General features: G+C 41.0%; 1 protein-coding gene across 3 annotated transcripts in view; it reads left to right on the top strand.

The window, feature by feature from the left end:
- Nucleotides 1-12,884, top strand: part of si:ch211-180a12.2 — a 72,384-nt gene that overhangs the window by 47,506 nt on the left and 11,994 nt on the right. For 2 of the 3 annotated variants that reach the window (XM_024387094.1, XM_024387093.1), the window contains exons 6-9: nucleotides 2,878-3,039; nucleotides 4,416-4,751; nucleotides 6,276-6,326; nucleotides 6,615-6,869. In XM_024387094.1, coding sequence (XP_024242862.1) covers nucleotides 2,878-3,039; nucleotides 4,416-4,751; nucleotides 6,276-6,326; nucleotides 6,615-6,869 — 804 coding nt within the window. The remainder of the gene's footprint in view (nucleotides 1-2,877; nucleotides 3,040-4,415; nucleotides 4,752-6,275; nucleotides 6,327-6,614; nucleotides 6,870-12,884) is intronic. The other variant, XM_024387095.1, reaches the window with a different exon arrangement.

Genomic DNA, 12,884 nt, shown 5'->3' with positions numbered 1-12,884 from the left:
CTATGCGTGGAGGCTAAATGTGTTCATGTTAATTAACGGCCAATTACCTTGAAAGGGGCAGACCTTTGCATGACAGCCACAGCCGTAATCCCGGTTGCTCTGGGATATATTGTTCTATCGATTTTAAAGACTTAAACTATGTTATCTGGTTTCTACATATAATCATACTTTTGATGGTACAAAATGGAATGTTTTTTGGTTTTCTAATGTTACCTTAGACCTTTATAAAAACAATCAAATTATTATTCTTCCGATAGCATAAATTACATTTATTTATTAGACTGTTAGAATGTTGATGCGTCATTGGTTAGAAGAATTTGCTTTTTTTCACTAGGACTTTGTAGAATTATACAAATATATCAAATGTATTTATATAGCCCTTATTACATCAGCTCATATATAAAGGGCTGTACAGAAACCCAGCCTAAAACCCCAAACAATAAGCGATGCAGGTGTAGAAGCACAGTGGCTAGGAAAAACTCCCTAGAAAGGCCAAAATCTAGGAAGAAACCAGGCTATGAGGGGTGGCCAGTCCTCTTCTGGCTGTGCCAGGTGGAGATTGTAACAGAACATGACCAAGATGTTCAAATGTTCATAAATTACCAGCATGGTCAAATAATAATAATAATAATCACAGTAGTTGTCGAGGGTGCAACAAGTCAGCACCTCAGGAGTAAATGTCAGTTGGCTTTTCATAGCCGATCATTCAGAGTGTCACGTTCATTGTATGGATGAGACCAAGGCGCAGTGTGAGATGAATACATCTTCTTATTTAATGAAACGAAGAACACTTAAACAAACTTACAAAACAACAAAACTAACGTGAAGCTATATATGATAAGTGCAGACACAGGCAACTAACACATAGACATAGATAATCACCCACAAAATACTCAAGGAATATGGCTGCCTAAATATGGTTCCCAATCAGAGACAACGATAAACAGCTGCCTCTCAATTGAGAACCAATCTAGGCAACCATAGACATACAAAACCCCTAGACTGGTCCCAACCCCATAAACATGCAAAAACCCTAGACAGGACAAAAACGTATTATCACCCTTGTCACACCCTGACCTAACCAAAATAATAAAGAAAACAAAGAATACTAAGGTCAGGGCATGACACAGAGTATCTCTACCACACCTGCTGTCTTTAGAGAGTTGAAAACAGCAGGTCTGGGACAGGTAGCATGTCCGGTGAACAGGTCAAGGTTCCATCGCCGCAGGCAGAACAGTTGAAACTGGAGCAGCAACATGGCCAGGTGGACTGGGGACAGCTAGGAGTCATCATGCCAGGAAGTCCTGAGGCATGGTTCTAGGGCTCAGGATCTCAGAAAGAGAGAAAGAGAGAAAGAGAGAAAGAGAGAAAGAAAGAGAGAAAGAAAGAGAGAAAGAAAGAAAGAGAGAAAGAAAGAAAGAGAGAAAGAAAGAAAGAAAGAAAGAAAGAAAGAAAGAAAGAAAGAAAGAAAGAAAGAAAGAAAGAAAGAAAGAAAGAAAGAGCGAAAGAGAGAATTAGAGAGAGCATACTTAAATTCACACAGGACACCGGATAAGACAGGAGAAATGCTCCAGATATAACAGACTGACCCTAGCCCCCCGACACACAAACTACTGCAGCATAAATACTGGAGGTTGAGACAGGAGGGGTCAGGAGACACTGTGGCCCCATCTGATGATACCCCCGCACAGGGCCAAACAGGTAGAATATAACCCCACCCACTTGGCCAAAGCACAGCCCCCACACCATTAGAGGGATATCTTCAACCAACAACTTACCATGCTGAGACGAGGCTGAGTATAACCCAGAAAGATCTCCGCCACGGCACAACCCAAGGAGGGGCGCTATAACCCCCCCAATATCCTTGACTCTATTTAGAGAAATAACCATTATTGTTATATTTTTACACGGATATATTTCCACAAATATTTCTTGATGCAATTCATGGTTTACAATTGCTTATCTGCAATTTATTGAGCCTTGGTGCTTATGTTTGCTCACCTTGTGTGTTGATATGCATCTGATCAGTATGCTAAATAGGACGCCCGGCAATGTTGTCTAGTGGGTACTTAAAGGCTGAAAGGCCAGGTGGTTCTAGTGTTAACAAGGGCCCCAGGACCACTGGAAGCAAGATGGCCCCATAACATCAAAGACACACAACCTGATTTTACAGTAGGTATGGGCTATTTTTCTGCATATGCATCTTTCTTTTGAAGCAAAACCCAGCACTGGTGTGAGTGGCCAAAGGGCTATATTTTCATGGTGCTATGGTCAGATTACATGAAAATAGAGCTCTTTGGTCATGTACACCAGTGGTGGATTTTGTGTCGAAGGAAAGAAGCATATGCAGAAAAAGTACCCCATACTTACTGTAACATCAGGTGGTGGATCTTTGATGTTATGGTGCTATTTTGTGCTACCGGTCTTGGGGCCCTTGTTAATGTCAACAGCATCATGAATCTTACCCAGTACCAGGACATTTTAGCCAAAAACCTGGTTGCCTCTGCCAGGAAGCTAAGGCTTGGCCTCAAGTGGATCTTCCAGCAAGACAATAACTCCAAGCACACGTCAAATTCCACAAATAATTTGTTAATTAACCACAAAATCAACATTTTGCAATGGTCATCTCTGGACTTGTAGTTTGAACCTGTAGTTTGAGTTGAAGAGAGCAGTCCATAAACGCAGACGCAGGATAGTCTTTTTTCCCCTCATAGTTATCAAGGGTGCCATAATTTCAGACCCCACTGTATGTATATAATTGCACTTTTATTATGAAGTTTTGTAACATGACTAGTCTCAGAAAATTGTGTTCATATCACCACTGACATGTATCTCCCTCTCCTCTCTCTCTGTCCCTCTCCCTCGTTCCCTCCCCAGAGAAGCAGAAGTTTCTAAATGTATCGGGGATCATTCTACCTCCCCGGGTCATTGTGGGTCAGAAGGGCAGGGTGACCATCAGTGTGGAGGGGAGGAGGGTGGACAGGGTCCAGACCACCTGGTTTCTCAATGACACCCCCATTTCAGACACCTCACACACAGGTAGAGCCAAACCACAATATGTTACATAACATATTGTAAGCTTTATTCTAAGACATTTTTAAGGCCCATTCATGATTATAATATGTTATAAAGCATTATACTATTATAAAGCATCATAGCATTATATACACTCTATAACATGTATTTGGACAGTGAAGTTACATGTTTTAATGTGGCTTTAATGTGGCTATGTATATTAAGTAGTCAAAAGTTTAGCATTTGATCCCATATTCCTTGCACACAATGACTACATCAAGCTTGTTGGATGCATTTGCAGTTTGTTTTGGTTGTGTTTCAGATTATGTCTTGTGTCATTTTGGAGCCACTTTTATTGTTAGAGTAAGAATAAGAAATGTTTCTGAACACTTACATTCATGTGGATGCTACTATGATTATGGAAAATCATGACTGGATCGTGAATAATGATGAGTGAGAAAGTTAGAGTCACAAATATCATACTGTACCCCCCCAAAAAATTGTGAACCTCCCCTGTTGTTAGTAATAGTGAGAGGTTAGCATGATTTGTTGTAGCCTCTTTAACATTATCCCTCATCGTTATTCTTGATTCATTCATGAGTTTTCCTAATTATGGCATAAGCGGAATTAATTTAGATGTGTTCAGAAACATTTGATCTACTCACTTAGAAATAATATTACTGCTTATTCACCCTTCAGTTACTATTGGGCAAAACGTAAACCAAACCAAAACAAACTGCAAATGCATCCAACTAGTTTGTAAAGTCACAAGCCTGATATAGTTATTTGCTTACAAGGAATATGGTACCAACTACAAAACGTTGGATAAAATAAAGTAAGTGCTTTCATTTTAAAATGGTAAACGGATGTCTATGAAAATATCTTCAAATTAATGGTGACACTCTGTCCAAATCCAAAATGCTGGAATATAGAGACAAATTGAAAATGCTTCACTGTCCAAATGCATATTGTGTTGAGTGTATATACACATAGAGCCAGACCACAATGTCTCTTTCGGTAACACTTTAATTACAGCCTATAGGTATAAAACATTACTATACAGTTAGAATGTATTGTAAGACATGTCATAAGCATGTATTATGTCTTATTATCATCTCATAATGATCCTGACTGAATAACTGACAGAATTTGTATAGAATTTTCAGCCAGTTTATAATGTCCTACATAGAGAGACAGCAGTAGGCAAAGGCTCATACAAGTTATAAAGTATTATACAAGTAATTATACAAGGACTTTTAATTAAGTGAAGTATTACTTTATTTTGTCATTTATTTAGCATTTTGCCTTTGTTCAGTACATTATCTTAAGTAACTTGTTGCCTTTTGTCTTTTTCATGACATAATTCTACTAACAAATATTGTCCAACATCAAATGACCAGAATCCCGTCCCACATTCAAAGCGTACGCTAACAACACTAACTTTCTCCGTAACCAACTAAGCACCATGCTTCTACCCTACGGTCTCACTTTCACCTCCCCAGTCTCGGAGAAGTGTCCCCTGCTGCTCTCTGGTGGCGACGTGGGCTATTACAAGCTGCACACCCAGGGCCCGCTGCACTCGACGGGGGACAGCAGCAAGCAGCGACTGCTGTCCTCGCTCTCCTTCATCCCCCTGATCTCCATCCACAAGGGTGCGGTGTTCAAGTGCCAGGTGTCTTATGTGGGGAAAGACCAGGTTGTGGTGGAGAGGGTGTCAGACAAGTTCACCATATTAGGTAAGGGACAGCTCTCGCAACAGGGTTTGTGTCAATTTTCTTCAATTCAGAAAATGTTATTGAATTAAAATGGAATTGAATACAATCCTGTCTCTTTTACAGAAAGGCTGTATTTAACTTTTTCTCTTCCTTCTGTCTCAGAAGTGCCTTCAGAAAGTATTCATACCCCTGGACTTATTCCACATTATAGCGTGAATTCAAAATGGATTAAATAAAATAAAAATGACACACAATACCCCATAATAGAAAGTGAAAACATGTTTTTATATATTTTTGCAAATTGATTGATCGAGAAATATCTCATTTACATATTAAAATCACCTTTGGCAGTGATTACAGCTGTGAGTCTTTCTGGTTAAGTCTCTAAGAGCTTTCCACTCCCAGATTGTACAATATTATCATATTATTATTTTTTAAATTCTTCGGGCTCTCTCAAGTTGGTTGTTGATCATTGCTAGAAAGCCATTTTCAAATCTTGCCATAGATTTTCAAGTAGATTTAAGTAAAAACTGTAACTAAGCCACTCAGGAACATTCAATGTTGTCTTTCTTGGTAAGCAACCCCAGTGTATATTTGACTTTGTGTTTTAGGTTATTGTCCTGCTGAAAGAATAATTTGTCTCACAGTGTCTGTTGGAAAGCACACTGAACCAGGCTTTCCTCTAGGATTTTGCCTGTGCTTAGCTCTATTCCATTTATTTTTATCCCCCCAAAAAACCCTAGTCTTTGTCGATGATAAGCATACCCATAACATGATGCAGCCACCACAATGCTTGAACATATGATGTTGTATTGGATTTGCCCCAAATTAATGTTTTGTATTCAGGACAAAGTTAATTTCTTTGGCACATTTTTTTGCAGTTCTACTTTAGTGCCTTATTGCAAATAGGATGCATGTTTTGGAATATTTTTATTCTGTACAGGCTTCATTCTTTTCACTCAGTCATTTAGGTTGCTATTGTGGAGTAACTACAATGTTGTTGATCCATCCTCAGTTTTCTCCTATCACAGCCATTAAACTGTAACTGTTTTAAAGTCACCATTGGCCTCTTGGTGAAATCCCTAAGCGGTTTCCTTACTCTCCGGCAGCTGAGGTAGGAAGGATGCCTGTATCTTTGCAGTGACTGTGTATTGATATACCATCCAAAGTGTAATTAATAACTTCACCATGCTCATGTGTCTTTGAATCTGTCTTTGAAATTCACTGCTCGACTGTGGGACCTTAAAATGATCTGTATGTGTGGGGTACAGAGATGAGGTAGCCATTCAAAAATCATGTTAAACACTATTATTGTCGAGACTGAGTCCATGCAACTTACTATGTTACTTGTTAAGCACATTTTTACTCCTGAACATTCTTTTTTTTCTAAGAAACATAATTCCACTTTGACATTATGGGGTATTGTGTGTAGGTCAGAGACGACAAATCTCAATTTCATCCATTTTAATTTCAGATTGTAACACAACAAAATGTGGAAAAAATACTTTCAAATTACTTGTCCTGTCCTCTCTTACTTTTCTTCAGCTCCCCCCAAGGTCTCAGAGATTCAGCTCACAGAGGCAGGTGATGACTCCAGTAAGATGAACTCAAGTTAATTTTAAATTCAAATTAAAGTACATTGCATATCAGGATTGGAGTCAATTCTATTTCAACTTGACCAATTGCGTTTTTTACAGTTTTGACAATATAGCAGACATTTTTATCCAAAACAACTTACAATTCAGTCCGTGCAAAAAATGTTGTGTGTGTGTATGATCCCTGTGGTAATTGAACACACAACCTTGGCTTTGCCAGTGCTGCACTGTTACCAACTGAACCACACAAGTCTATACGCTTCATGTCTCTTTCCACTCTCTCCTCCAGGTGTGGTCACCCTGACCACCCAGGCCTTGTGCTTCCATCCAGACATCATCACCTTCCGTTGGTTCTGCCAGGGGGGCGAACTGAGCCCTGTGGCTTCCCAGGCCCTATCTGCCCCACGGCCCGACACCCAGGGCTTCTTCTCGGCCATGAGCCAGTGCAAGCTGCCCCGCGCCGAGCTGGAGCACGGCGGCACCAAGGTGTGGGTGAGCGTCCATCACATCGCCCTCAAGCACCCCATCACCCGCGAGACCCGAGGTGAGAGGAAGGTGGTGTTTGTGAGGGTTAAAGGTGTATTATTTGTTCCCTTACATATAGTTTATGGAAAAGGAGAGACTGCAACCCAAGCTTTGGTTTTATTTACCTAAGAGTCCACAGACTGCTTTTAGGCTAAGGAAACAAATACATAATTTAATAATTTGGGTCAACTACCCCTTTAAGGGAGGAGGGGCAGGAGTAATGACATATTTTGTGTCTTTTTCCACAGAAGTTTCATAAATGTAACAAATAGGTGTGAGGAATGACCAATGTTCCCTCTAAACTGCAAACATGCGCGCATACAGTTGTCCTAAGATTGTTGCACAGCTCCTTTGGACTGCCACTCAGGAATGACCAATGTTCCCTCTAAACTGCAAACATGCGCGCATACAGTTGTCCTAAGATTGTTGCACAGCTCCTTTGGACTGCCACTCAGAAATAGACCTATCAGCCCAAAGATTGTAATTCACTCAACTTTCTAGAGCTGTGGTCACCAACCGGTCGATCTCCAAGGCATTCCTAGTCAATCTGCAAACATTCCTGTAAAACTACGATAAAGCCTTCTGTTCCTATTTTCTTCTTCTTCTTTTTTTTCTCTCGGGCTGTTGGCCGTAGGTGCACCCGATTCAGCTGCACTGCAGTGCTGGGTAGGTGAACTGTTGTCATTTTGAACCATTTAATTTGTCTGAAGGTACAAACTCTAACTTCCCCGCAGGCCCAGAGAGCAAATCAACTGCACTACAGGCCTACCGCTGACCAATCAGATGGCTCAGATGACCTGTCTGCAGTAATGTAGCAGGCATAAAAGAAAGCTACACAGAGAGTGAGGGCTCAACAACCCTAAGCACACAGCCAAGAAAACACAGAAGTGTCTTCGGGACAAATCTCTGAATGTCCTTGAACCCGATTGAACATCTCTGGAGAGACCTGAAAATAGCTGTGCACAGACACTCCCCATCCAACCTGACAGAGCTTGAGAGAATCTGCGGAGAAGAATGGGAGAAACTCCCCAAATACAGGTGTGCTAAGCTTGTAGAATCATACCCAAGAAGACTCGAGGCTCTAATCGCTGCCAAAGGTGCTTTTTTATTTTACCTTTTATTTAACTAGGCAAGTCAGTTATTTACAATGACGGCCTAACAAAAGGCCTAACAAATGGCCTCCTGAAGGGACGAGGGCTGGGATTTAAAAAAATAAAAATAAAAAATAATAATAAAATCAAAATATAGGACAAAACACACATCATGACAAGAGGCAACACAAAACTACATAGAGACCTAAGACGACAATATAGCATGGCAGCAACACATGACAACACAGCATGGTAGCAAAACAACATGGTAGCAACACAACATGGCAACACAAATCAAGCACAAATCATGGTACAAACATTATTGGGCACAGACAACAGCACAAAGGGCAAGAAGGTAGAGACAACAATACATCATGCAAAGCAGCCACAACTGTCAGTAAGAATGTCCATGATTGAGTCTGAATGAAGAGATAAAACTGTCAAATCTGAGTGTTTGTTGTAGCTCGTTCCAGTCGCTAGTTGCAGCGAACTGAAAAGATGAGCAACCCAGGGATATGTGTGCTTTGGGAACCTTTAACAGAATGTGACTGGCAGAACAGGTGTTGTATGTGGAGGATGAGGGCTGCAGTAGATATGTCAGATAGTGGGGAGTGAGAGGGTTTTGTAAATAAGCATCAACCAGTGGGTCTTGTGACGGGTATACAGAGATGACCAGTTTACAGAAGAGTATGGAGTGCAGTGATGTGTCCTATAAGGAGCATTGGTGGCAAATCTTATGGCCGAATGGTAAAGAACATCTAGCCATTCAAGAGCACCCTTACCTGCCGATCTATAAATTACAACTCCGTAATCTAGCATGGGTAGGATGGTCATCTGAATCAGGATTCGTTTGGCAACTAGGGTGAAAGAGGAGCGATTACGATAGAGGAAACCAAGTCTAGATTTAACTTTAGCCTGCTGCTTTGATTTGTGCAGAGAGAAGGACAAGCGTACCATCTAGCCATACTCCCAAGTACTTGTATGAGGTGGCTACCTCAAGCTCTAAACCCTCAGAGGTAGTAATCACACCTGTGGGGAGAGGGGAATTCTTATAACCAAACCACATGACCTTTGTTTTGGATGTGTTCAGAACAAGGTTAATTAAGGGCAGAGAAAGCTTGTTGGACACTAAGAAAGCTTTGTTGTGGAGCGTTTAACACAAAATACAGGGAGGGCCAGCTGAGTATAAGACTGTATCATCTGCATATAAATGGATGTGAGAGAGCTTCCTAGTGGCTGAGCTATGTTGTTGATGTAAATTGAGAAGAGCGTGGGGCCTAGTGTTCAGCGAAATAAAAACACAATGTCAAATACAGGTAGCCTAGTCAAATAAATAACATCCAATCACATTAACCGTTAATTAACCGAATTCCACTAACGGTCCGTATATAGCCAAACGTAGCTTCTGATCATTCCGTTTGCCCAAAAATTGACAAATGGTTAAAAAAAGTAATGCCCGCGTCCATAGAGACACATTCCAGCTCTACTGGTAGTACTACTACTACCAGCAGTACTACACCTGCACCTGTCGACGACACAAGTTGTTCTGCTTCTACGAGCACATCCAATGCTAGCATCAGTAATTCTACATTTGTTGTTAGCCTGTTAGCATGGACACTGACAGTTGTCAATCTGATGCAGCTGAAGAGCTACTACCCCCTTACCTGGAAAATCACCGAACAACAGACAGGGACTTTGGACCATCGAAGAGGTGCAAATATGAAGAGAACTACATTGATTTGGGGTTCAATTATATTGGGAGTAGTGCCTTTCCTCAGCCAGAGTGTGTTTATATGTGCAAAAGTACTATCTCACAACTCAATGAAACCTTCACTCTTGCGCAGACATTTAGAAATAAAACATGCCAATTTGAAAAATAAGCCACAGGAGTTGTTTGAGTGAGAATAAAGACTACTTTTGAGTAGTATATAAAAGCATGTATAAAAGCAACAGATACCATTAAGAAGGGCTAGAAGTGCTTTGTATGATGAGCAACTGAGTGGCTAGGACAGGCAAGACTCATACTATTGTGGAGGACTTAATTATTCCTGCTGCCGTGGATATGGCTGGGACAATGCTGGGGGAAAAGGCCCCAAAAACTATACAGACAGTATCTTCATCAAACAATTGTTTCATAACTCATCAGTGACATGGCAGGAGATGTTGTGAAACAATTACTTGTATATTTTCTGCACTATGGAATGATATGGGCAGCGACCAAGTAACACTTTTACATCATACCGTGTGCTGGTTATCAAGAGGCAAAGTATTGACCCATTTTTTTAAATTGAGAGATGAGCTTAAAGTTTTCTTTACTGACCATCCTTTTCACTTCTCTGACCGCTTGCATAATGACGAGTTTCTCACACGACTGGCCTGTCTGGGTGATGTTTTTTCTCGCCTGAATGTTCTGAATCTAGGATTACAGGGACTCTCCGCAACTACAGTTGAAGCTGGAAGTTTACATACACTTTGGTTGGAGTCATTAAAACTAGTTTTTCAACCACTCCACACATTTCTTGTTAACAAACTATAGTTTTGGCATGTCGGTTAGGACATCTACTTTGTGCATGACACAAGTCATTTTTCCAACAATTGTTTACAGACAGATTATTTCACTTATAATTCACTGTATCACAATTCCAGTGGGTCAGAAGTTTACATACACTAAGTTGATTTTGCCTTTAAACAGCTTGGACAATTCCAGAAAATGATGTCATGGCTTTAGAAGCTTCTGATAGGCTAAATTACATAATTTGAGCCAACTGGAGGTGTACCTGTGGATGTATTTCAAGGCCTACCTTCAAACTCAGTGCCTCTTTGCTTGACATCATGGGAAAATCAAAAGAAATCAGCCAAGACCTCCAAAAAAATTGTAGACCTCCACAAGTCTGGTTCATCCTTGGGAGCAATTTCCAAATGCCTGAAGGTACCACGTTCATCTGTACAAACAATAGTATGCAATAGTATAAACACAATGGGACCACGCAGGCTGTCATACCGCTTAGGAAAGAGACGCGTTCTGTCTCATAGAGATGAACATACTTTCGTGTGAAAAGTGCAAATCAATGCCAGAACAACAGCAAAGGACCTTGTGAAGATGCTGGAGGAAACAGGTACAAAAGTATATATATCCACAGTAAAACGAGTCCTATATCAACATTAATCTAAAAGGCCGCTCAGCAAGGAAGAAGCCACTGCTTCAAAACTACCATAATAAAGCCAGACTACGGTTTGCAACTGCACATGGGGACAAAGATCGTACTTTTTGGAGAAATGTCCTCTGGTCTGATGAAACAAATATAGAACTGTTTGGTCATAATTACCATCGTTATGTTTGGAGGAAAAAGGGGGTTACTTGCAAGCCGAAGAACACCATCCCAACCGTGAAGCACGGGCGTGGCAGCATTATGTTGTGTGGGTGCTTTTCTGCAGGAGGGCCTGGTGCACTTCACAAAATAGATGGCATCAAGAGGTAAGAAACATTATGTGGATATATTGAAGCAACATGCCAAGACATCAATCAGGAAGTCAGGGGGGGGGGGCTGGTACCCCTTGGGGAACGTGGTAGCGTGAACAAGTTTTAACCTGTGGTGAGTTATTCACAGTTTTCAACAAATAAGGTTTAATATGTAAGATGGTTAAATAAAGAGCAAGATTATTGATTATTATTATATTATTATTTGTGCCCCGGTCCTATAAGAGCTATTTGTCACTTCCCATGAGCCAGGTTGTGACAAACTCACACTCATTCTTATGTTTAATAACTGTGTCGTATAGTGTGTGTGTGGCAGGCTTACAATGAAGGCAAAAAAACAACATTTGACGGTGTGCTGATCCTGGTTGAATGTTTGAAGGGGTACGGGACTATAAAATGTTTGGGAACCACTGGTCTACCGTATCAAAAGCTTTGGCCAAGTAAATTAAAATTACACCACTTTGCTTAGAATCCAGGGCAATGGTGACCTCATTGAGGACATTTTAAGGTTGCAGTGACACGGAGCGGAAACCAGATTGCATACCAGAGAGAATACTATAGACATCAAGAAAGCCAGTCAGTTGATTATTGACAAGCTTTTCAAACACTTTTGATGAACATGGCAAATTAGGCCTATAACAGCTAGGATCAGCTTGATCTCCCCCTTATAATAAAAGACGAACCGTGGCTGCCTTCCAAGCAATGGGAACTTCCCCAGAGAAAAGAGACAGGCTTGGCGAATATAGGGGCAGCAGAAAGGGTCTAAACCATCTGACCCAGAAGTTTTTTGGGGGTCAAGTTTAAGGAGCTCCTTTAGCACCTCGGACTCAGTGACTGCCTGCATGGAGAAACTTTGTAGTGTGACAGAGGGAGGAGCATCAGGGCTAGTCGCATTAGAAAGGGAGGGAGATGAGGAAATGTTGGATGGGCAAGGAGGCGTGGCTGAGTCAAATAGGAATCCTGACTTAATGAAGTGGTGATTTAAAAGCTCAGCCATGTGCTTCTTGTCAGTAACAACCACATCATCAACTTTAAGGGATATGGGCAGCTTTGAGGAGGAGGGTTTATTCTCCAGGTCTTTAACTATTTTCCAGAACTTCTTGGGGTTAGAGCCACAGAGAGAGAACTGCTCCTTAAAGTAACTAACTTTGGCCTTCCAGATAGCCTGAGTGCACTTATTTCTCATTTGCCTGAAAGAGAGCCAGTCAGCCTGAGTATGCGTGTGCCGAGCCTTTCGCCAAATGAAATTCTTAAGGTGGAGTAACTCTGCAAGATCACCGTCGAACCAGTGGCTGAACCTGTTTTTAATTCTCATTTTCTTTATGGGGATGTGTTTGTTAACAATATCAGTGAACATATTCTTTAAAAAGGTCCAAGCCTCTTCGACAGATGGGATCCAGCTGATTCTATACCAATTTAAAGAGGCCAGGTCATGAAGGATGGCTTGCTCATTAAAGTTTTTTTA

This window comes from Oncorhynchus tshawytscha, linkage group LG24 (genome assembly GCF_018296145.1).
Source record: "Oncorhynchus tshawytscha isolate Ot180627B linkage group LG24, Otsh_v2.0, whole genome shotgun sequence".
NCBI classification, from domain to species: domain Eukaryota; kingdom Metazoa; phylum Chordata; class Actinopteri; order Salmoniformes; family Salmonidae; genus Oncorhynchus; species Oncorhynchus tshawytscha.
This window is presented reverse-complemented; position numbering and strand designations above follow the sequence as displayed.